Below are 26,051 nucleotides of genomic sequence, written 5' to 3' on the forward strand. Positions count from 1 at the left end.
AAAAAAAAGTATAAACACCCACACACACACGCGCACCACACTCTGGGCTCACGTCAGCCTTCATAAACATAACACAGGTGACAGGCAGTGGGCACAAGACTATTTACTCCAGATCATTCATTTCCTTCAAAATTCCTCAAAAGAAAGCAAACAAATGTTTCCTGACCCAACAGCACAAGGGAGGTACCAGGTTCAGAGAAGAACAGGAATGTCGTTCACCACCAAAACCAAACCATACTGGACAAAAGGGATGCCACGGTTTCATTTTACAGAAGGAAGATGCCAGTGAAGGGCTGATTCGTTTGCAGAAGTACCTAGTCAGAGGCAAAACTAGAATTAGGATCTAATGTCAGTGGCACATTCCAATATTACATATTTACATTCAAAATTACTTGAAATGGCAAGAATCCAGGAATTCTGGTTGAATATGATTTGACAGATTGCTAAATGAATGCTTACGTAGCATAGCCTCTTATCACTTCTCAAAAGCAGCTGAAAATAGACAGGCTTAATTTTTCTTCATTGACCTGAACCTAGCATTTCATCACCCTCTAATGTTTTTTATAGTCACTTTTTCCCTCTGCCTCCTTCAGTCCCTCCCCTGCAACCCAGCTGGCAGAAATCCACCCTTTATTATGTATCATATGATGCTCAGAAACCTCTGCTAGCGCTCCATGAAGCCTTCAGAATCCAGCATCTTGTACACTGATATAATCTCCCACCATGTTTCTCCTACAAGGTACCTTGCAAAATTAGAGATGACCATTCCTTCTGGCCCAGTCTGCTTTCTTGTCCTAGGGTTGGGTCTAATTATAAGGTAATGGCATCAAGGACAAAGCAACAGAGGAAGAATATTTTAAGATGATTCTTTTAGGTATAATGCCTCATGACACAGCGAAAGCGTTGATGGGAAGAAACTGCATAATGTACATCTAGAACCTCCATACTAACCATTCTTTCCTGACTTTCTGCCAAGTACTAAGAACTTTATATAAATCATCTCATTAATGTTAATACCACTTCAGAGAGCCAAAGCAGTCACTCCACTTACAGAAATGGAAGAAAATGAACAGGAGCCAAACAGAATGGTGGTGTTGGATTTGTCAGTTCTTTGAACCTTGGGTGGGACTGCAGGGCCATGCACAATGCCACATTCCAAGGATGACAATGCGATTTCCTGCCATTTCTACTAGCAGACGTTTAAGACAATGGTGTTCAGGAAGGCCAGAGAAGAAGGTGAGCCACTCTCTCTAGCAAGTCACATCTCTGGGTCCCTGGAATCTGCATACTTCAGCTAAGCTGTCTCAGACTCATAGAGACACAGGGAAAGGCAACATGGGTTCACACAAATGCTTTCTTCATCCCTACCCTAAAGAAAAGGCCATGAAGCCACTCATACAGTGGACTGAGCCACCTACATTCTATAACAGAATACCTGTTCAAGTCCTGGCTCCTCTGCTTCCCATTAAGCTCCTGGCTCAGGTGCTGGGAAGCAGTGGTTGATGACTTAAGTAGCTGAGTTCCTGCCATCCATGTGGGAGACCAGGATGAAGTTTCTGACTCCTGGCTTCAGCCTGACCAGACGCAGCTATTGCAGCCATTTTGGAAATGAACCAGCAGATGAAAGATACATCTGTGTCATTTGACTTTCAATTAAGTAAATAAATCCTTAATTGTGGTAATAAAAGAGATCACGAAATTTGGCAAACAGAAAAGGACTGGAGGGCTTGAGTATATTCACATAGGGTAAGACATTGGAGTGAGTCAATCAGCAGGGACACCAAGCTCTCGTCCACTACCAAGAACAGCCACTTGATGGCAATCTTAACCTATTCCCTTGGAATTCTTCCATAGGGGGAGACCCCAAAGCAGTTGGAGGCACCACGCATGGGCTGCACCATGAGAAAAGGGCTAGGAAGGGAACCTGATGGTGGTGGAGTGAGCTGATGGGTGGATAAGGCCAGCATTTTCCCTCAAACCTTCCAACTTCCACCTGTTCCCTGGGGCTTGGGTGGAGGTGTGGAAATCTGTTAACTTGGTGACAGGAAAAACTGCTGGTGCCCAATGGTTTATCAACAGAGTGTGAGCAAGTCACACAGAAGGCAACACACAGGTTTCTGCTCCTTTTCGCAGCATTTTGCCCCTGAAGCCACAGCGAGAAGAGGCAAAAATGAAAAAAGAACAACTTCCATACTAGGAAGAACACTTGTTGACGACAGCCCTCCAAGTATCCCCCCCCCCTTTAATTTAATCATAAAAGAAATAAAATGAAAGCTATGTGCAGCTTTTGGAGAACGGGATCTCCAGTTTAATCCAGTTTAAAAAAAAAAAAAACAGACTGCAAATCACATTCCCTTCATGCTTCTCTATTTTCAGTAAAAACGTGCTAGAGGGTAGAGGGGAGTGACCAGTGTAGGAAGTATATACAATGTAATTTTTTGCAAAATGTCCACTGTCTTAGCATGGATAATGATATGTTTCCCCTTAGGGTGCAACCTCACCTTGTATGACAGCTTCCTAACTCCTGGCATCTCAATTTGTTAGGGGAGTCCAGGCCGAGAGTGGAGAGTGTGCCAATATTTTCCTCAGAGGGATTCAGAAAGTGCCAGCTGAGAGCCTTCCAGCTCACCCCTTTCAAAAAGCTCTGCAATGCTTTCCAACTGAGCAGGCTGGAAAGGTCCTTTTCAAATAACACTGGCAACATAGTCTGAAGGTAGGCAAATTGCTGGATAACTACAGGGTGATGCCACCAGGGAACACACCAAGCAATGTGTAGACAGCTTCCTGTATGCCAATGATACTTATGGGATGATTCCACTGCTGCAGCACCTGCCTGAATCATGCCTGGAGAGGACTCATCCCCATTTCAGAATCACTCAAGGAAAAGGCATGACAGTATAACTTTTAAAAACATGCACTAAAAATTAGTACAGGAATTCTCCTGAACGCCCAACTCACAGAGGAAAGGAATGAGTCAAAGGTTTCCAAAGTGGAGATCTGGGTCTGCCTTTACGCATTAATGGCTGTATGACCTGCTGAGAGCCAGGCTAAGCAAAAGTACACTGCTATTTTAGTGAGCGCCAAAAACTGTCCCAGAAGCCTCAGGCCCAATGGCCATACAACCAATAAGAACAGTATTGCCGACCACCACCAGGATGCCAACCTATTTGCTGAAGTGAAACATAGACCCAGTTAAAGACTAAACCAAAAGGCAAGGATAGGACAGGTTACAAAGGAAGAAGGTAAGTGTGCAGAAGAAGCCAAATCAGCCGCTAGACCAAAGTGTGAATGACACAGATGCCTAGGGACAGGTCAAGGAACAGTAAAGAAAGACGAGGCTGGGACATATGGGACACATGCAGGGGGACAAATCTCCTTGCCTGTCATTGCGAGACACAGGGTCAGCCTCATCAACTTATACCCAAAGCTGGGCTGAACCAGGTGACTGCTGTCCCTTATAGCAGGCCTAAAGCTATGAAATAGCTCACATATATTCCTCACCATCTTCATATCTCTTCCAAAGAGAGATCTAAATCATAATATAATCTTTGAGAAAGGTATTATTTAGAAAGAAAATCTGGCCTCTGCAGAAGCATATGAAAGACTTCAGAGGAAGCCAAGAGATTAGATATTTGGCAGCAGGTGAGATTAAGAACAAATTGTAAATTAAGAGATTTATGGACTGTAGGGTAATTTCCCAAAAGCATTTCTAGTAATCACTCCTCTGGCTTTAAAGACATACCATATAGGACTCTAAACATTTAATGTGGCTCAAGTAATAATAGGTTATTTCCAAAAGCTAAGTAAAAGGCCTTCTAAATTTAAGGGAAATGGGATCTAAGAAATTCAAAAGCACAGCAAACTGCACGAGTCTATTGTGGCAAATCTGATAGTAATTAAAGCTCCATGAATGCACACATCACCAAGTTCAAAGCATGAAATGGGTCAGATTAAGAAAACACATGAGGCCCTTCTTTGGGAGGGTTGGGGGTGGGGGGAGCAGTTTACGACATTATTATTTTACAAGAATGAATACAAACAGGCAAAGTCTATTCACAGGCAAGGGACATATGGCTGAATAGAAGCCTATCTGGTGCCCCAACAACTTCTGCCCTTGCTATGCGTGTTGTCAAGCAGACATGGCTGGAGAGCACCACCTCAAACCACACTCACCTCAGGCGAGTTCAGGCGAGTGAGTGAAGTTACCTGTGTAACAGAGTTCCTCAAACAATCTCTGACTAAAAGAGACATCCTTTCAGGGCCACCTCTACTGCAAACGCCTTTCTTCTTTATTTTATTTAGGTGAAAGGCAGAGTTACAATGAGGGGGAGAGACAAAGAGAAAGAAAGAAATCTTCCATCCCCTGACTCATCCCCAAATGGCCACGAGCCAGCAGCCTAAAACTACATCCAGTCACCAGCATGGGTGCTAAGGACTCAAACACTCAGGCCATCTTCTGCTGCTTTCCCAGGCTCATTAGCAGGAAGTGGAGAAGTGGGTATTGGAGAGAGCACTGTTGATGTTAATATGCCAGCACAACAAAGACCCACCAATACCCTTTAAAACTTTAGGGCCCTTTAGATCTCTTCAAGCCTTGGAAAACTATAGGCGCCCTCACACTCTTTGGTAGCACCTCCCCATGCTTCTGGGCTCCTTGAACTAAGGGACCTAGGCTAACCCATGTGGTCTCCCTAAAGTAGGCACCTAGTGAATATGTATCAATCAGAATTTAATCATATTGAGAGAAACAGTGACTTCTCTAAGGTCAAACAGCTCTCAGGATTTCCTGACTAATGAGGCAAATGTTCTAGTATCACATATCACATCATAAGGACAAAAATTCTGCAGCTTAACAGGGCAATTAAGCACAATTACAATGACATTGTCAGTGCTTGCAAGCCTCAATGAATACTAGAGTGTTATGGACTGAGTGTATCTCCCAAATTCCTCTGTTGAAGCCATAGCCCCTAACACGACTGTATTTAGAGAAGAGGCCTATGAGGAGGTCAGAGAGGTCCTAAGGATGGCACCATGATCTTACAGGGCTGGTGTCCTGTCTGGAAGTAGAGGGAGAAACACCAGAGATGGCTCTTGCCCACCAGGTGAAAACAGCCAGGAAGAATACACTGTACAGGACCCCGGTTTGCCAGAGTCATGATCTTGAACAAAGACCTCCAGAACTGTGAGACTTATATTTGCCTTGCTTAAGCCACCCTCTCTCTGGTTTTTTGTTTTGGAAGCCCAAGCTGACTAACACAGAGACCTTCACTACAGCCAAAAGATGTCACCAATCTTGCCACACTGCTCCCAGGTCCAGCTAAGCAAAACATTCTTTCAAATAAATAAATAAATCTTTAAAAATATGACCTCATGAAGTTCATGAGGTCTACAAAGAAATTCAAGTGCAGAAGTCCAGTAGATAGGGGAACACAAAAGTGTGCCATTCAAAAACACTGCAAACGCTGCCCAAAGGGCAACTGAAGCCCAAAGACGGGGTGAGTGTCTATTTTGTCAGGTAAGAGCCACCTGGGCGCCTGCATCCCACTATCAGAGTGCCTGGATTCAAGTCTCAGCTTCTCTCCTGATGAGTTTCCTACTATTGTACATTGTGGGAGAGAGCAGGTGATGGCCCAAGTAGTTGGGTCCCTGTGCCCACATGAGAGTTCCTGGCTCCTGGCTTCAGCGTGACCCCATAAATGGAACATCTATCTGTCTCTGAAATCAATAAAAATCAATGAAAAATTTAAACACAAAAAATCTGAGAGCGCAGAAAATTAGATTTGGCAACCAAGGTCATTCATTACTGGTATTGTTGAGTATCTAAGGGGTACAGTAGAGAAATGGAAAATATTATTATGAATATAAGTGGATAAAACAGACACTTTTTGGAACTGAATTGGGCTATAATGTTAAGAGAGAGACTAAGCATCAGGAGACAGGAGGTCAATGGAAGATTTAGCTTATTACGGGACATATGTTTTGTATAATGATGAGAATGACTAGTAATGACGGGTAAATGATGGAAAAAGAAGGGATAATTTCCAGGGTGGTATCACAGGGGAGGCAGAGATCACATGGCAACAAAGGCTGACTGATGACTGTTTTAGTACACGAACACAGAAGCTAACCAAATATCCAGAGACCCTTCTAGGTCGACCTTTAGCCTTAAAAAGTATTCCAGATCACAATAGACTTTGGTTTTCTTCTCTTCAGTGCCCTTAGAAGCTGGGCTTCTACCTCTGAAAGCAGGAAAACAGCAGGAAAGTAGTCTGATTCAAGTTCAGACGTCCACCCTGACACACTCCCCACCTCTGCCCAAATCATGGGTTCTGATCCAGGTGGCACTACCTGGGAAGTATGGCCCTCCTAGAAAAAGCGATTTAATATGGGAGGGGAATCAAGATGGAATCAGGGAAAGGGAGAAATCTGGCAGTTGATGTGACTGGAGGCCACTGGATCTCAGGCACAAAGTGACAGAAATTAACCTCCATAAGCAACTCCATTCTTACCTCTCCATGAAGTGCCCACTGGAAAGTGTGGCGCCACATGTGGTATTTAAATTGGATTTTACGTTCCAATCAGTCTTCAACATGATCTATTATTTCCAGTTAAGCTCCTCATCAAGGTTTGAAATTCCTCCTCTGTAAAATGATCCATTTGACCCATATACCTCTAAGGAAACCCTCCCTGCTACAGCAAGTCTTCACTTTGCACAACACTGCCCTGATGCAAGAAACGTGCCACAGCAGCCCTGACTGCACTCGAAGATCCATTTGCTGTTTTCCATCCCTGCCGCCGCCGCCACCACCCCCTCGCCTAATGCTGAGCCCCTGCTTCATTTTGATTCCCTGCTAGACTACTCACATCAGAACAGATACCAAACACCACTGGTTTTAAGCTGCACATGCTGTTCTCATGTTAAAACATGAATCTCTAAAATAAAAAACACGTCCCAATTAAGATAGCTCACACTCTCAAGCACTTTTTCATTCATTCTTACCAAAACACAGAATACTAGTATATCATTCAGTGACCTCTTAGATGAAATAGAAGTGTTAGCAATCCTCCAAAATTAGCAGTTTGAACTTGGCTTTTAACACCAGTGACTAAATGAAGTTCCCTTAAGAGATGCTTCATCTACCATACTTAGAATATAACCAAGAACATAAACAAAGCTACTAAAACAAAGCAATCCGGCTGTCTCAACTGTATCTTTTCCCTGGAAAGATGTAGCTTTTGTTTTAAGCAACTAAGGTTAAGTTGTTTACAAAACACACACACACACACACACACACACACAGTTACCTCTCATTTCACTCAGCTTTCTTTCACACTGTGTGTATGAGACATGAGCCAGCACAGGAGAGGGAAAAGAAAGTCCTAGAGACAACCAAGTTGGAGAAAACTTCCTAGCCAAATTGCAGCGTCAGTCCCAAGTGGGGCTAGGCAATGGTCCCTACTGCAGGAGCAGTTCAATACAGGCTGGGCAGAGAGATGGCTGTTTTCTCCACTAAGAAGACAGAGTCTCTCCTGTCTAGAAGGAGGAACCGCTTGAGAACAGGCAGAGCTGCAAATTTAAGGCACAAACAGAAGGCAGCTGTGCCCTTTGCTGGGGATGGTAACCAGGTAACCACACACCCAAACAATCTCTCATTCCAAATACTGCTCCACGAATAAAGGGCCATGAATCAACGTGCTCTGGCATTTCCAATTTTGACTCATTCATACTTTTCCGACTTTTAGAAAATTGATAGGAGTGGTCTAAGTTTTATTCTGTAACATCAAGAATCTCTGAGATTAAAAATTCTATTCCTGGGGCACGGTGGTGTAGTGGCTAAAGCCACCACCTGCACTGCTAGCATCCCCTACAGGCACCAGTTCCAGTCTCGGCTATTCCACTTCTGATCTAGCGCTCTGCTATGGCCTAGAAAAGTAGTGGAAGATGGCCCAAGTCCTCGGATCTCCACACTGGCAAGACCAGGAAGAAGCTACTGGACCCTGGCTTCGGACTGGTGCAGCTCCAGCTGTTGCGGCCATCTGGGGAGTGAACCAGCAGATGGAAGACCTCTCTTTCTCTCTCTGCCTCTCCCTCTCTGTAACTCTGCCTTTAAAATAAAATAAATAAACCTTTAAAAACATTTTATTCCTTCAAAAAACTGGAGAGGTTTGTGATAAGACATGAGTGACACAGACGCCTGGAGTATGTCCCGTATCTGCAATGTGAACACTGGTTGGGGGCTACAAATCAGCAGTGACGACCACCACCACTCACATGATTTCCAGGCTATAGGATTAACAAGAATATTAAAAAGAAATAACAAACACATCTGCATGCCCATGACCAGAGAACAAAACCATGAATCAGTGAAAAGGTTTTGATTCTCTCTATTGGTTCTCTCTATTGCTGGTTTTATAAAACAGTTAATATGCTTTCACAAGGCTTCTCTGCCGAGGCCAAAAATCTGAATTTATCTTCTAAAAAATTACGCTTTAAGGGACGACATCCACAAATCTCAATTTTTAGAACACTAAAGAGTATTCCAAAATTTTATTTCTTCGGCACAAAGCCTGGACTCTCCCAATAATCCACCCTTGGCCTACACTCTCCTCATCTTCATAAAAATAGTTTCTCTTCATAATACAGCAGATGCACAAATAGTGAGAACCCCCTCTAGGTTAGCTATCACAACTACTGACTGGAAAATATTAAGGGTTCCCCTTAATCACAACTGTTCAATGGCCAAAGTGCTTACTAATCGGACATGACATTTATAGGGAGCAAATGAAATTCAAACACAGCTAATAGCTCCCTTTTCTTACTGTGTAATTATGAGTACTCATTATTTGTATAGCATGTTATTATTTAAATATCCTTAATTTTAGCCCCAGCAGGCCAAGGGCCCTCAGAGGTCTCAGCCTCTGCCAGTCCTTTCCAAAGCTTTTGCCAATTTATTACAGATGGGGAAAGTGGCATTATCCATAGCAGGAAGCAGATAGAAGGCTCACAATCAGCAAGTCTTAGCACCTCCTTGCCCCTCAGCCCAGCTCTAACATCTAAAATGATGGCTTCAATTCCTACATAGACCATCCAGGAGGCAATTCAACATTCATATTTGCTACTGGTGGGGGATAGAAGGTGGGGGTAGGGAGACTCCCATGTCTTGTCATTTCAGAACGACAAAAGCAAGAATGATGGCAGACACGGATTTTAAGACAATAATTAAAAAAAAAAAAAAGGGATGAGTAGCCTCAACTGTCTTGTGTCTGCTTATGTTATTTCTACCATGCAGACCTGCAGAATCGAGAAGGCCAAGAATGCTGCTGCTTGGAACAGCCACCAGACACTCCTCCCTTTCACACAAAAGAATGGTGTTGACTTAGCTGAAGTAAAGTCAAACTTGTTTCTAACTTCAACAATTAAGTGCAGAATACTGTTAATGCCAAATATTATGGCAAAAAATTCTGATTCTTCTCAGGAAACTGTGGCAGAGTCAATAATCCAGAAACAACTTTGCTTAAAAAGTAACAAGGGAGAAAAGTAAAATACCATGTTTTCACTGTAACTGTTATAAAGAAGTAGTGTGATTTTCACTCATTCTGTGTTGAAAGTAAGTACTAGATGCAAAGTTATACAATCTAAGCTATAATTCCAAATCTGCTACCTTAGGTAAACTCACTGCCAACCAGATGGGCCCCCTACTATGGCACTTGCAGCCCATGTGGGTGCCAGTTTACGACCTGGCTGCTCCTCTTCCAACTCAACTCTGTTCATGGCCTAGGTAGACAATGGAAGACAGCCCAAATGCCTGGGCCCCTGCACACCAGTGGGAGACCCGGAAGAAGCTCCTGGCTTCTACCTTGGGATTGCCTCAGTTGCAACGATTGCAGCCACTTGGACCAGCAGAAGGACTTTTCTCTCTCTACCTCCCTCTCTCTGTAACTCTACCTCTGAAATAAATAAAATCAAAGTAGGAAGGGTGGGGGGAGGGAGAGAGGGAGAGAGAGAGGGATAGGGAGGCGGAGGGAGGGAGTGAGTCAGGGAAGGAGGTTGGGGGAGGACACTACCACATATAACACTCAAAGCCTCACAAGGCAGCTTTTCATCAGCATACAGAGGTAGAGATGAAAATGTCAGGAACTCAGAGATGCGTCATGGCCTAACATCCCAAGGCATGGAAAAAAGGGAAAGAAGGCAGAAGCAAACATCTATGTGGAACACAGGCACAGGCACTCATCTTTGCCTATTCAATATCCTAAGTTGGGATCACCTGCATCAGGCAACCAGGCAACCTTAAACTCTATGACAAGACAAAATGCTGTGACAATTAGAACAGTAATGATGGGATGGGGGGGGGGGGGGGGGACAGGCAGAGATAGACAGAGAAATGTCTTCCTTCCATTGGTTCACCCCCCAAATGGCCGGGAGCCAGGAGCCAGGAGCCAGGTGCTTTCTCCTGGTCTCCCATGCGGGTGCAGGGCCCAAGGACCCAGGCCATCCTCCACTGCCTTGCCGGGACACAGCAGAGAGCTGGACTGGAAGAGGAGCAACCAGGACAGAACCGGCGCCCCAACTGGGATTAGAACCCGGAGTGCCGGCGCTGCAGGTGGAGGATTAGCCCAGTGAGCCGAAGCACCCGACCATGATGGGATTTTTTTTAACCAAGTGAATTATTTAAACTTTTGAAAAGGGGACTGGAGACTTTAAAAAAAAAAAAAAAAAAGTTAAAAGACAAGCATATACCTTGATCTCTGTACTCTTTCTCTCGCTGCTAATCTGCATTAGATTTATCTATGGGACGAGGTATTAGTGACAACTGACTACAAAGCATCTGCCATAGTTTGGCTGTCCACAAGTAGTCCATGGAGTGGAGACATGCCCCTTAGGATAACAGAACCTTTAAAGGGTGAAGCACAACAGGAATTCCTTAGGTCACTGGAGGCTTGTTCTCAGAAGGCTGTTATGAAAAGTAGAGCCCCCTCTGTTTCCTAGCTCTTTCATCCAAAATCTGCCAATGAATCTTTCCAAATCCTAAGCCTGCCTATCATGCCATTTGGTTGATTCTGCAAAAGTGTGAACTAAATAAATCTCTCTTCTTCATAAGGTGCTTGTCTCAGGTACTTTGTTAGAGTACTGAAAATCTAACCATTACAGAGGATGGAAGATATTTGTCTCTCCCTCCCTAACTCTACCTTTCAAATAAATAAAATGAATATTTAAGACATAACAATTTAACTTGTGAAACCAGGAGGTATGCTTACCCAGAACATCTGCAAAAATCCAATATTCAGAATAACAAAAAGGGAGCCATGGAATCCTGCCCACACAAGTGTCACCACAAAGCATAAAATCAAGTGCACAGCCATCTCACCAGCAGAACTGAAGCCTGAGTGCCAGCATCTCTGCTTAAGGGACAAGTCTATCAGGGTTAAAGGCAAACAACCATGACAAAAGCAATGATCAAAACAGAAGTATCTTGTTTCCTTGCAATTCTTTCCTCAGTATCAATCCCCTGATCATATCAACATCAAAACTCCAAGTTGTCAACTGGCTGGCAGCACTAATTGCTTCTTGAAAGATGAGCTTAATAATTTTCAATTATTGACCCACATCCTATGTTTAGTAAATTCCAGATGTGTGGTGAATTTCTTCTTCTTAAAGCAGGCATTTTCCAGTCAAGAAAGGTTGGATTATTTTCAAAGAAGCACTAAGGCCATCTTCTCTCCTCAACAGCAAGATGAGGGCATTCCTTACTATAACTACAAAACCTAAAACTATAGCAGCTATTGCTCTACTCTAACTCTAGCATCCTAGGATATTCTTATTCATCACCTACTCCCTGTCCCCCCCACCCCGCCCTGCCAATTTCACACAAATCAAACAGTACACTCAGTATAAAGCAATGTTACCTAAACATGCACAGGGTTTAGTTTACTATACCACCACAAGGAGTAGATGGAGATCCAAATAAAAACATACAATCTCTTTTAGGAAAACCACATATGGCAGTACAAATTGTGTACCATGGCAGTGGAGTCCACAATTTTTTTAAAAAATAAAATTTATGCACTTGAAAGGTAAAGAGAGAGAGACAGGGAGCTGGAAGACAGGGACCATGGAAGAGAAGTGGAGCATCCGGGAATCGACCCAGCATCCTTAGCATATGCCGGTACTTCTGTTTCCTCCAAATTTAAAGCTTTAACTGGCCTATTCTCAAAGCTGGCTCTCGGTTGGTGGACACAGGGTTCAACAGTATTACCAAACACATCTATAATACTAGTTTTAATGGTTGCCCTCAAAGCCAACTCAGACACAGGAAGAAAATCCAGAGTGGAGGAAAGGAACTTATTTGAAGTCATACAGCAATAGAAGATGATGCTGTTCAAAGAGTGAAACCTGTGGGTGAATGGAAGACGTGGTTCCTGAAAACCTCCATGGCTCTATGGAAGCAGTTGGGCAACAGGTCTATCTTATTTCCAACTAGAAGCTGTCATAACACAAACTACACATTCAGGGAAAGATCAGGAAAATTAGCATTGAACATGTCATTTTACACCCTGGCAAACTGTCAAGTACCTCATATATGAAAACTCCCCTATGACCTGATCTAAGGCTCCAAAACAGAAGAAGATCTCCTCTTCATTTCCACAGGGCCAGGGAAGTACAAATTGGAACATGGACAATTCATTCATATTTATTTAGCATTCTAAGAAACTAACAAGAGCAGTGGCCTTGTGGATTATCACCACAGGCATTCCCCCTGAAATAATACAGTAAGCCACAGACAATGAGGATCTGCAAATTCTTTTTGGGAGGTGCTTTCATCTGAATGGTACTAACCCTGGAGAAAAAGATATCATAATAAACTCAGACAGAAGCCGAGTTTTCATCCAAGCTTCAAAGCTCTGTCTGTTAAGCATCCAGAAGAGATATGCTTCCATAGGCTCAGGAAGTCTAGGTCACTGGATCCCTACTGCCCTGTACCTATTGCCTGACCTGCTCATCATGAAACAAGTAATTAGCAGCCTGCTGTGCCCAACCTGAGGAAGGGCGACGGGGCTTTAGACAGGCTGTTTCCTGCAGATTGGGCAAAAACAAAAAACTCCACATTTCAGCAGATAACAAAAGGTTCTTCCCACGTACTTGAGTATATAATAAAACTTGCAAGACAGGATCTATGTTCTACCCTGGATGTAGGGAACAGACTAAAGCACCTCGTCCATTACATTATATAGTACATGAACAAACATTTTACAGAAATCATTTCGCAAGCACAATATCACATAACGTACAGATGCCATCAGATGCCTGGGCTAAGTAGCACAAACTGCTGGAAAACAAACAAGTGAACAACGAGGCCATACATAAGGACACCATCTGCTTCCACCAAAAGTCCATTCACTGTTCACTCACCATTCACTGTTTTCAGGCTCCCAGGAATGCCTTCCCCCTGCTGCCTCTTCTGGGCATTCTTGAACTCCTTCAGAGACAAATAAAGGACTTTACGTACCACCCTTTCTTCTGACCATGGAATCCCGTCACTGTCATCCTGGAGAAACATAACAAAGAAAGGGAACCAGAGAATTATTGAAAAACAAGTACACAGGCAAGTATTCAGGCACAATGAACTTTCTTCTCTTTTTGAAAATTTCTGATAAACATGTAATACTTTTATTCTTTTTTAACTTCCTTATTTGAGAGGAAGAAATAGACAAGAGAAACAGACACAGTGAAACAGCACTCATCTGCTGATTCACTCCCCAAATGACCTCAATGAGAGCTGGAAACTCAATCTGCAACCCCCTACATGAGTAGAAAGAACCCAATTACCTGAGCTGTCACGACTACCTCTGAAGAGTCTACAGTGGCATGAAACAGGAGTCAAGAGCAGGAAGTCAGATACTGAATCCATGTCCTTCTCTTCTATCCAGCCTCTTGTAATCAATTTCCCAGTTCAGATCCACAATAAACTTGCAAAATTATAGACTCTGAACAAGTATTGTGAGTCCAAGACCCAGTTCTGATGATTAATAAAATTCCATCGTAAGACAAATGCACAAAGTCACCATTCTTAACGACCCTCCAACAAAAGCTAAAATGACTGAAAAGTGACTGAAAGAAACACATACCTTATTCTGTTAGATATCCCACAAACAAATATATTCCATTAACTGGCAACACTGTCATTTTATTCCTGACAAAGTTCAGGAAAGGAGTAATTTTATCGATAACCAGAATTATAATGAATCATTTCACAGATGTTTCATGAAGTGAATAAAAAGTATACTAGATTGCAGCATCCCTTTGGAAATTTTGTTGTTATTGTTGGAAGTAGAGTAGATCTGAAAAGTACATACGTTCCTTCAATTAATCAGTAATTCAGTAAGGAGAAAAGGAATTGGACCTGCAAAATTGATTCCCAACTGAAAGACAGTAGAGAACTCACTGTAGAAATGCAACGGAGGACCGGTGCTATGGTGTGGTGGGTAATACAGTGGCTTGCAGTGCCAGCATCCCATAAGGGCACTGGTTTACGTCCCAGCTGCTCCTCTTCCAATCCAGCTCTCTGCTATGGCCTGGGAAGGCAGTGTAAGATGGCCCAAGTCCTTGGGACCCTGCACCCATGTGGGAGACCCAGAAGAAGCTCATGGCCTCAGATCCGCACAGATCTGGCCATTGTGTCAAACTGAGGAGTGAACCAGCAGATGGAAGACCTCTCTCTCTCTCTCTCTCTCTCTGCCTCTCCTTCTATCTGTGTAACTCTGATTTTCAAATTGCAATGAATAGGATAGCAATAGGATAGGAAAAGGATTGAAGGAGAAAGGGGAAGTAGAGGAAGAAAAAAACATTAGTAACAGCCTTGAAGAATTTAAAAGCATGGCTCCCTGGAGTAGTATAGCAGGTACAGCCACTGGCATCCCATAACGGTACTGGCTGTTCCACTTTCTGATCCTACTCTCTGCTAATGGCCTGGGAAAAGCAGCAGAAGATGATCCAAGTGTCTGGGCCACTTCCACCCATGTGGGATAGATGAAGGTCCTGGCTTCAACCTGACCCAGCCCAGTAACTGCAGCCATTTGAGAAGTGAACCAGTGGATGGAAGACCTTTGTCCTTCTCTCTATATAACTCTTTCAAATAAACAAATCAATCTTCAAAAAAGGGAGTGGGGGTGGGGATGGGGGTAGCGCCGCTAGCATTTTGGCATAGTGAGTAAAGCCACCACCTGCTCTACTTCCAGTGCAGCTCCCTGATAATGCATCTGGGAAAGCAAAAGAAAATGACCCAAGTACCTAGGCCTAACTTACTTTAAAAAAAAAAAATTAATTGAAAGGTGAGTGACAGAGAGAGAGAGAGACAGGAATCTTCTATCTACTGGTTCACTCCCTAAAAGGCCACAACAGCCAAAGCTGAATCAGGCTGAAGCCAGGAGCCTGGAACTCCATTACCTGGGCCTCCCGTGTGGATAGAAGAGGGCCAAAAACTTGGACCATTATCCACTGCCCTCCCAGACATATTAGCAGAAAGCAGAATCAGAAGCTCAAGCAGCTAGGACTCCAACTGGCATTCCACTATGAGATGCCAGTGTTACTGGTGTTCAAATGGCAGCTTAACCCACTGCACTGTAAAACCAGCCACAATAAACTTATCTTTTAATTCCATTTTCCAAAATCTTTTCGAAGTACCTTCCCAAGAAGGACTTAAATTCCAATGCAACAAACAGGGAAAAAGAGACAGAGATCTTCATCCTCAGGTTCATTCCCCAAAAGCCCAAAACAGTCAAGATGGAACACAATCCAGGTCTGCAAGTGAATGTCAGAGACCCCAAGTTCTTGAGCCATCATCAACTTCCTAGAAGTGAATGTGTTAGCAGGAAGCCAGAATAAGAAGAAAAACCATGACCAAAACATAGACACCCCAATAAAAGGCACCTGACCCAAGAGTAAAATTTAAACAAGTATTTGAACATCACAGATATTTTGGGCCTTAGAAGAAAAACAAAACAAAACAAAACAGGAAGGAGGAAGGAGGAAGGAAGGAAGGAAAGAAAAGAAAAGATAAACATCTTGGGTCAAAGTAGGATTTATGCTACTCAGATCCCTTTTGTTGAAATAGAAGTCTGAATACCTCAAAAAACTCGCTCATAGGCACTCTGCTGCCTGCTGTACCAGGGTATACAAAAAAACTACTTTTTCTGCCCTGACACTTGCAGATCCTGTAAAACCTCCAAGGGACTCAAACTGGATTATCTGAGGACTTTTCCAGATTTTAAATTTCTAAACTCTGCATAAACACAAACTACATCTTAGAAATCCAACCACATTGAGGTTCTAAGCCCTAAATAATATAAGCTGCACTCTTTTTAAGCCACCAGGATTTCCTACAATGAGAGCAATTCTGCAGAGGAAAAGGCCCTAGAAAGAACAGGGGAAAGATGCCCACTTTCCCCTTGATTTCCACCACTGCTGTAAGCCTGCCAAGCTGAGATTTCCATTTTCAGCACAGCACTTCTAGATGAAGAGGGCACATTCCGTCTTCCTGGTCAGGCTACTGGGAGAACCAAGACATCGACAGGGCAGTAGCTCAGGATGCAAACAGGAAGGCTAAGCTAGTCAACTCTGCCTTAACATTACAGTAGGAACACAGGTAATTTCTGAACTACTACTGGGCTGAAGTCACTAAGAGACCTTCCAATCACCTGATAAAATACAAGAAAATTACAGCATTCTTACCAGACCCCAGTGGAGGAACCCAAATATCCAGCTTGAGTAAATTACAGATAATCTGACCATAGCCACGTATAAAATTCAGGATGGGGAGCTAATTTCTAAGGGAATTCTTTGTTGGCTTGTACGAAAGCTCCCCCAGCATATGAACTGGACTGGATGAGTGTCAGCTGCAACAGGAGTTAGTGCTTATTAAGCTGAAATTCACGTTTCCAGCAGCCAGAGTGAGCAGCTCATTAAGGCTGTCACACAGAAGTCTTTTTACCACCACATCCTGATTTCCGTTGTGTTTCTCTCTGATGAAACACTATTTCCTACATATACATACTTTATAAAGTATAAAGCCCCCAGAGAGCTTTAAATATGAAGTTCTTGAAACAATTTATTGCACCCTATACATGCAAGTGCCTTCATTCTGACTTCAAGCTCAAGACGACAGAATTATACTCTTACAACCAACGTCTGATTAAAGCATAAACCGTGTGAGATGACAACTCCTGCAAAGGAAGCCACATTTAAGGTTCAGTTACTGATACAAGAAGCTTCATTATACCGATAAAGCACTTTAAAAATAGGAGAAGCAGATCCATGACACAGATTATGGGGTTTCAAAATACAGTTATTAATTTTTTTAAACACACACATACACACTCTTCTTTTGTAATCTACAGTGCTGGTCAAAATTTGTCACCTCTCTTGTTGCTGATGTATGACCCAAACTGGGAGAGAATAATTGGACTCTGTTCTGTTGCTTCTAAAATATCCACGAGTAGGCAAGAAATCAGAATATTCAAAAAAATGAACAGTTTTGGCAGCTGTAGGGTCATGGTAAATCACCAAAAACTTAAAATCACTGGAAAGCTCCAGATCACAAACATGTGCCTACAAAAAACACCAGACTGTCCAACATGGACAACAGGAAGGTCAGAATGCAAACTCTACTTTGGCTCTCAATGTCTTGAGCCACTAAATAGAGAACATGCTAGAAAACAGCCCAGACTTATCAACAGAGATCAAACGAACACAAAAGCTAACACTAAACAAACACCAAACACAGGGTTTTCCTTTCTATTTGCCCATCTACAAAGGCTGTCTTGCCTAAACAACCATAAAAATAAAAAGGTCTACAAGTAGTCAGGAAATCATTTCTCTCAATCACCACTGTATGCCAGTCCCTGGGACTTGCTGACAGATTAAGAGCGCAAAAAGGAGGGGGGAAAAAAAAACAAAACAAACTAACAAACAAACAAAAAAACACCTCTACACTCTTCTCACCAACATTGAACCACACATGCCCTTCTAGATCCTAACCTTGGGTAACATCCAGAATGTTCTAACTGTGATGAATAGCAGGATAAAAGAGGATGACCTACCTGCCACCCAGATAGAGTTCTAAGCTTCTATCTTCAGCCTGGCCCACCACTGGCCATTGCAGCCATTTAGGAAGTAAACTGGCAGACTGAAGATCGGTTTGTCTATGTTTCTCTATCTCTGTCTGTGTATTTCTGTCTTTCCCTAAGTCTGCCTTTCAATAAAACAAATGTTATAGGCACGCCTGCAGTGCCAGCAATCTATATGTATACCGGTTCAAGTCCTAGCTGCTCCACTTCCAATCCAGCTCTCTGCTATAGCCTGGGAAAGCAGTGGAAAATGGCCCAAATACTTAGACCCCTGCATCTTCATGAAAGAGTCAGAAGCTCTGGACTCCATGTTTTGGATCAGTCCACCTTTGGCCATTACGGCCAACTGGGGAGTGACCCAGTAGATAGAAGACCTCTTTCTCTCTCTCTGCCTCTGCTTCTCTCTGTGTGTAACTCTGACTTTCAAATAAATCAATCAGGGGGCAAAAGAGAGAGAGACAGACAGACAGACAGACTCTCAGTCCAAGCCCAGATGTATATAACTCACAGTCTACAGCTGACCAAAATGCTCAGGTGATCCCGAAGCATAATAGTTTCAGAAGCACTGCTATGTATAGTTGTGCCCTACCCCATTTCCTTATCAAATTAATTTCGAATTTCCATCTGAATACTCAATAAAACCACATCTACTATCGTCATTATTACTATCAGAATTAAGAAGTCTGTATTAACAAACACTTAGAAATCTTTCCGGGGCCAGCACTGTGGTGCTGTGGGTTAACGCCCTGGCCTGAAGCCCCAGCATCCCATATAGGCATTAATTCAAGACTTCAGCTGCTCCTCTTCCAGTCCAGCTCCCTGCTGTGGCCTGGGAAAGCAGTGGAAGATGGCCCAAGTCCTTGAGTCCCGGCACCCGTGTGGGAGACCCAGAAGAAATTCCTGGTTTCAGATAGGCACAGCTCTGGCTGTTGTGGCCAATTGAGGAGTGAACCATTGAATGGCAGACCTCTCTCTCTTTCTCTTTCTCTGCCTCTCCTCTCTCTGTGTAACTCTGACTTCCAAATAAATAAATAAATAAATAAAAATCTTCCCTGGGATTTCTCAATGATGAAAGAGCACAGGTAAAAACAACAAAAAGGCTACAGCACTACAGAATGCCAGGACTTTTATCTTTCCTTAAGTGACACAGTCACAAACCTCATATTCTGGGACCCAACTGGGATGATTTCCCTTTCAAATGCAACACCTAGAATTAAACACATATATTCTAAATTGTGAAAATATCTTGAAGCAGGATCAATATATGTACAAACACAGAAATTAGAATAAAATTCAGTCACAATATTACATTGTAAAATCTCAGCTTGCAGTTATACTAAACCTTCCTTTGTGATTTTGTTTCCTTGGGAGAACAGAAGATTGTGGAAAGAGTAAAAGTGAATCTGTTGCACCAAGTGCAGGAAAGAAGGGAAGGATTCCATTCAACAAAAAACAAGCTCTCACTTGCACAATTCTGTTTCTCCAAGCACTCAGCTAAGTCCAAAATAAGCAAGAAAATAAAGATCACAACCACAAAAACCTGCACAGGAAACAGAAAGCCTTGTGTGCACAATGAAATAATCTGTATTCAAACCAGATTAAGGACTGCTTTATATAAGACAAACAAGAAGGTAAATTATACCAAGAGTTTCTGTAATCTGGAGACAGAGTACAGCTGACTCAATGACAGTAAACTCTCCAACAACAAACAAGCCCTGCAGAACACTCTAATATATTCCTTGGTATAAGGACGTAAGGAAACCCAGGATCCACAAGGGAAGATGAGAAATGACTGCATTGTGGCACACAGGGGCTGGGTGCTTAGGTGGCTTGGATAGTGAGAAGTATTTTCTTACTGGCCTGTGCAACTACCTTGTAAAATACAACAGAACCAATAAAACTAATGAAACATCCGGTTGCAGTTTTCTGTGCCTTCGATTTTACTGTGGTTTTGAATTCAGAAAATCTGGATTTAGGAAAGCCAAAACAAGGATAAAACACAAATTTCTGATGAATTAAAAGACAATTTCTAGAAATTACAGAGTAAAAATGAAAAAGGGTCTTATGGAAGACAGTTACCTATCACTTGTGGGCAAACCATAAAAGACTCATGCATTGCGTGTGGCCAAATCATTTATCGACCACACTAAGAACACTGGTAATAATGACGGAGAAAATTGGTAAGAAACGGGTGGGCCACAATGCCTCTTCCAACAGAACTGAATCCACTTTTTAAAGAACAAAGTTTACAATAACTCAAATTCTTTTAAAATCATATTACCAAGGCTGGCACTGCGGCTCACTAGGCTAATCCTCCGCCTTGCGGCGCCGGCACACCGGGTTCTAGTCTCGGTCAGGGCGCCAGATTCTGTCCCGGTTGCCCCTCTTCCAGGCCAGCTCTCTGCTGTGGCCGGGGAGTGCAGTGGAGGATGGCCCAAGTCCTTGGGCCCTGCACCCCATGGGAGACCAGGAGAAGTACCTGGCTCCTGCCATTGGATCAGCGTGGTGCGCCGGCCGCAGCGGCCATTGGAGGGTGAACCAACGACAAAAGGAAGACCTTTCTCTCTCTCTCTCTCATTGTCCAGTCTGCCTGTCAAAAAAAAAAAAAAAAAAAAAATCATCACCCCCCCCCCCCCCCAAAATCTAATACCAAAGGTACAATAGGGTTTTACACACGCTATAAACTGAAAACCAAGGATGGATGTATGGCATACTGGTTAGTCAGTGCTTTTGATACCTACATTACATATTAGAGACTCAGCCGCTCCACATCCAAACCAGTTTGCTTTCAATGCTCACCCTGAAGCATCCGATGATGGTTCAAGTACTTGGGCTCCTACCACATATATGGGAGACCCTGTGTTCCAGGTTTCTAGCTTAGGTTTGGCCCAGCTCTGGCTGCTGTGGGGACTTTGAGAGTAAACCAGAGAATGGACAGACCTTTCTGTCTTTCCAATTAAAAAATGAAAATATATTTGGAGGGTATGTGGTAGAACCAGGCACAGTTACAGAAGGGCACTGCATCCCACACAAGACATCAATGCTTTCCCAGGAGGGAGGGGGCATGTGCACAGCTATTCAAATACTCTTAGTGACCTCTAGTTACTGAAGAGAATGTGGAAACTGGGCAACAGTCTTCAAATTGATGGCAGCTTTAGAGCTGGAAGGAAAAGAGTATTCAAGGCATGAAGGTCAACTCCTCACAAAGGAAACTTTTTCAAAATTCTAAATTGCTAAAGACAAACCACCAAGTGTTTGCATTAGAAGAGCCAAGACATAAATGGCCCAAACCACCATCTGCACATAACCTAATCCTATCTAACCTCCAAAGTGATACAGGTAGAAGGAAATAACTTATATCGAGATGAAAAAAAAAAAGAAAAGAAAAGAAAAAACGAAAAGAGAAAAAAAAAGTGGTCTCAATTCAGTTTCCAATGCCCAACCCAAATCTCAATGAGATCAGAAAAGATGAAAGGGGGCCAGCACTGTGGCATAGCTGGTATAAAGCTGCCACCTATTTTACCGGCATCACAGTTCGAGTCCCGGCTGCTCCAATTCCAATCCAAAAGCTCCTAGCTCCTGGCTTTGAATCAGGGCAGCTCTGGCCATCATGGCTAATTGGGGAGTGAACCAGGGATGGAAGACCTCTTAATTCTATTCCTCTCCTTCTCTCTGTGTAACTCTTTCAAATAAATAAATAGATCTTAAGGGGTTGGCGCTGTAGTGCAGCAGGTTAACACCCTAGCCTGAAGTGCCAGTATCCCATAGGGGTGCCAGTTAGAGTCCCAGCTGCTCCACTTCTGATCCAGCTCTCTGCTATGGCCTGGGAAAGCAGTAGAAGATGGCCAAATGCTTGGGCCCCTGCACCCCATGGGAGACCCAGAAGAAGCTCCTGGCTTCGGGTCCGCGTAGCACCAGCTGTTGTGGCATTGGGGAGTGAACCATTGAATGAAAGATCTCTCTGTCTCTTTCTGCCTCTCCTATCTCTGTGTAACTCTTTCAAATAAATAATCTTTTTTAAAATTTTTAAAAATAAATAATAAATCTTTTTTTAAAAAAAGAGCACAGAACTGATGAACAGCTGCACAGAGCTACGTAACAGGAAAATTAAATTTGAAAGCCTATGTCCCTGGAGGAAGCAAAAATTAATATACATTTCCTCTTCCCAGGGATAAATGCCTTTTATCTTCAGGAGTTTCTCACATAACTGTTGTTGCTGTCTGAAATGCCAGGCTGTTCTAGCAACAATTCGAGGACCAAACAAGGACACAAACAACAACAACAAAAATAATACCATGATTCTTCTTAGCATGGATTAAAAGTACAGGATTTACAAACTCCAACCACCTCTCCCTACCCCTCAAAATAAAAAGGGGGGGGGGGGAATAAACCAGTACAAATTATCATCTCAATATTGTCTTTCTTAACTCATGTCAACTCAATGCAAATCCTTTTTAAAAACTTCATATAATGGTTCAATTGTCAATATAACAACCAGAAGCAAAGGAATAATTTACACCTAGAAGTAAGTGGTCAAGAAACAGCTTAAGAGATGCAACTGATTTACTTCTCTTTTCTTTCCTGCCTTGGTTTTAAATTAACAGCACTTGAAGCAGCAAATTTCCACAGAAACAGGCCTACCAGGTTAAAGAAGATGGCCTGAAAATGCTTAAGCAAGGAAGAGTTTTACTTATTCTAAACTCCCATTAAATAATGTGTACTTATCTTTGATTACCACCTATTAAAAAAAAAAAAGCTACAGCTGAAATTGGATTAAGAACTTCTGCTGAAAACGATTTATTGCATAACACAACTCTGACAGCCTGAATCTCCGGCCACCAACCGAGTCTTTATAAAAATCTGCTGGGCAGCTGCCAAGTCAGCGCTTTTGCGTCTGAGCATGTCAGACATCCGCGTCGCCAAGGCACCAGCATGGCAGCAGGAAACCCGTACATCCACGCATAAAGGGTGTGGATGGAGGACACTGTGTAGCTTGCACCTCTCTTCTTCTAACATTCTGTTTCCTCACTGTAATCAAAAAGACCAAAGATTTACAGCAGGATTTTCTCCAAGCATCCAGAAGAATTCTAGCTTATCAATCTACCATCCATGAAGAGTATGGGATGAAAAATAAAAATAGATAAAAGAAGTTCTTTTTTTTTTAAAGCTCAAAGTAGAGACATTTCCTTTGTTCTTCTTTTTAAGATTTTATTTATTTATTTGAAAGGCAGAAATTCAGAGAGAAGGAGCGAGAGATTGATCTTCCATCTACAATCTTCTAGAAATGCACCAATCCAAAGACAGGGGTTTCTTCCATGTTTCCTATGTGGGCATAGGGGCACAACTACTTGGGCCATCTTCAGGTGCTTTCTCAGACACATTAGCAATGAACTGGATCCAAAGTGGAGCAGCCGGCACTCAAACCAGCATCCATATGGGATGCTGCCACTGCAGGCAGAGGCTTAACCTACACTACTTTGCCAGCGCCTACAAATAAATTCTTAACTGGCACTTTCAAATAAAACTAAGAGTATCAATGATACCAATGTACAATTATACAACAACTTCACTTTGCAAATAAATTATTACCAATTATATTCCCAAGCAAAAATGTGGATCTTTTAATACACCTATCAATGTTGACTACTGGTTGCACTATCCAATGTAGTCATCACTAGTCACAGGTAAAATTCTTAAGTAATACTGCCAACACTTCAAGTGTTCAGGAGCCATGGGCTACTGAAATAGGCAACACAGCCACAGAATGGTTCCATTATTATAGGTCCTACTGGACCATACTAAACCAGAGTATATTTCTGCATTGAATTATGGGTAGAGTTTCAAATGACAGTGTTTGTTACTTGAAAATTATTTCAGTGCATCCCTGACATGCTTAAGCACATGTACCTAGTGCTCTATATCACTTAGCAAGAAAATGATGGGAGGGGACTGCGCTGTGGCAAAGCAGGTAAAGCTGCCACCTGCACTGCTGCTCCACTTCCAATCTAGCTTTCTGTTACGGGCTTGAAAAGCAGAAGATGGCTCAAGTCCTTGGGCCCCTGGCTTCGGATGGCCCCAGCTCTGGCCATTGTGTCCATTTCGAGAGTGAACCAGCAGGTGGAAGACTTCTCTCTCTCTCTGCCCATAATTTCTCAAGTAAAATAAGTAAATCTTTAAAAAAAGAAAATGATGGGAAATTGTAAACCCTGCGAAAAGAAATGAGACTCAAGCAGAGTAGAACTGTTCAAACTGCAGACACCCTTCCTACTCACTTCTCCTCAAAGTGGTTCCCATGCTGCCTACTGTGTCTGTCTTTTCCATTTTGCAGGGAATGTTATGAAGATTATGTTTTTCAAATTTTGAAGCACAAGTCAGTCTACAAGGAATTCATGACACAAACTGCTTACCTATGCCTCTAAATCTTTTTCGAAGAAATCTACCACAACAAACACTCCCTAGGTTTTAGACCAGACAAAAGCCAAATCCTCTGCTAACTAGTCTCTCAGCACCACCAAGGCAACCCAATGCAGTATAAATCATTGTTGCCCCTCCTGTTAAGACTGTGGGCCTGCAAGGCAATGGCAAGAGATTACAGTTACTTTCATACTTGGTGCTTCCACTAGACCCCATGACACCCGTGGGGTCACTTAAAGATGAGCATGACTGGGGCCGGCGCTGTGGCTTACTTGGTTAATCCTCCGCCTGTGGCACCAGCATCCTATGTGGGCACTGGCTTCTAGTCCCGGCTGCTCCTCTTCCAGTCTAACTCTCTGCTGTGGCCCTGGATGGCAGTGGAGGATGGCCCAAGTGCTTGGGCGCCTACACCCGTGTTGGAGACCAGGAGGAAGTACCTGGCTCCTGGCTTCAGATTGGCGTAACTCCGGCCGTGGCGGCCATTTGGGGAGGTGAACCAACGGAGGGAAGACCTTTCTCTCTGTCTCTCTCTCTCTCTCTAACTCTGTCAAATAAAAAAATAAATAAAAATTTAAAAAATTTAACAAAAAAGATGAGCATGATCTATGCTAGCTTCTCTGGTTTATCAGTGACTCCAAGGGAAGGAAATAAGCATAAAGTGTACATAGGGTGCTGATTGTCTGGTCAAGTTATATCGTAAGACATTAGGCTCGGCCAGCGCTGCGGCTCACTAGGCTAATCCTCCGCCTTGCGGCGCCGGCACACCGGGTTCTAGTCCCGGTCGGGGCGCCGGATTCTGTCGCGGTTGCCCCTCTTCCAGGCCAGCTCTCTGCTGTGGCCAGGGAGTGCAGTGGAGGATGGCCCAGGTGCTTGGGCCCTACACCCCATGGGAGACCAGGAAAAGCACCTGGCTCCTGGCATCGGATCAGCGCGTTGCGCCGGCCGCAGCGCGCCGGCCGTGGCGGCCATTGGAGAGTGAACCAACGGCAAAGGAAGACCTTTCTCTCTGTCTCTCTCTCTCACTGTCCACTCTGCCTGTCAAAAAAACAAAACAAAAAAATAAAACAAACAAACAAAAAAGACATTAGACTCATATTTGTTCATTCTATGCAATTTTTCAAACTACAGCAAAGTTTACAAAACAACTATCTTTGGATTTAACATTAATTGGCATTCTGTCTTACTTTTTCCAGAAACAGCTACAGTTGAGTTATACCCAACAATCCCTAACTATATCCTCTAGGTCAACCCAGAGTCAATGACCACCCTGAGTGACTGGCAGCCTCTCATTCATTACAGGTAGGGGTCTCTGGAACAGTTTCACTGTTCATTTTCCCCTTCAAATAGCATTTTCCACTAACAGACACCTGTGCAGCAAAGTTCTATAGTACATATTCTACCCATAATAAGACTATGGAGAACTATCTAAATAATGAAACCAAGGTCCAGACATAGATCTCTTTTCCTGAGTACTCTGCGTCCTACTCTTCTACATATTCCGCATGTGGAGCACC

At 43.1% G+C, this 26,051-nt stretch overlaps 1 protein-coding gene across 8 annotated transcripts in view; it reads right to left on the reverse strand.

The window, feature by feature from the left end:
* Positions 1-26,051, reverse strand: part of JARID2 (jumonji and AT-rich interaction domain containing 2) — a 258,168-nt gene that overhangs the window by 124,677 nt on the left and 107,440 nt on the right. For all 8 annotated transcript variants that reach the window (XM_089334426.1, XM_089334424.1, XM_089334427.1 and 5 more), the window contains one exon: positions 13,412-13,547. In XM_089334426.1, coding sequence (XP_089190552.1) covers positions 13,412-13,547 — 136 coding nt within the window. The remainder of the gene's footprint in view (positions 1-13,411; positions 13,548-26,051) is intronic.

The sequence above is a fragment of the Oryctolagus cuniculus genome, chromosome 5 (assembly GCF_051225735.1).
Source record: "Oryctolagus cuniculus isolate XC-2025 breed Fujian yellow rabbit chromosome 5, ASM5122573v1, whole genome shotgun sequence".
In the NCBI taxonomy this organism is placed as follows: Eukaryota; Metazoa; Chordata; class Mammalia; order Lagomorpha; family Leporidae; genus Oryctolagus; species Oryctolagus cuniculus.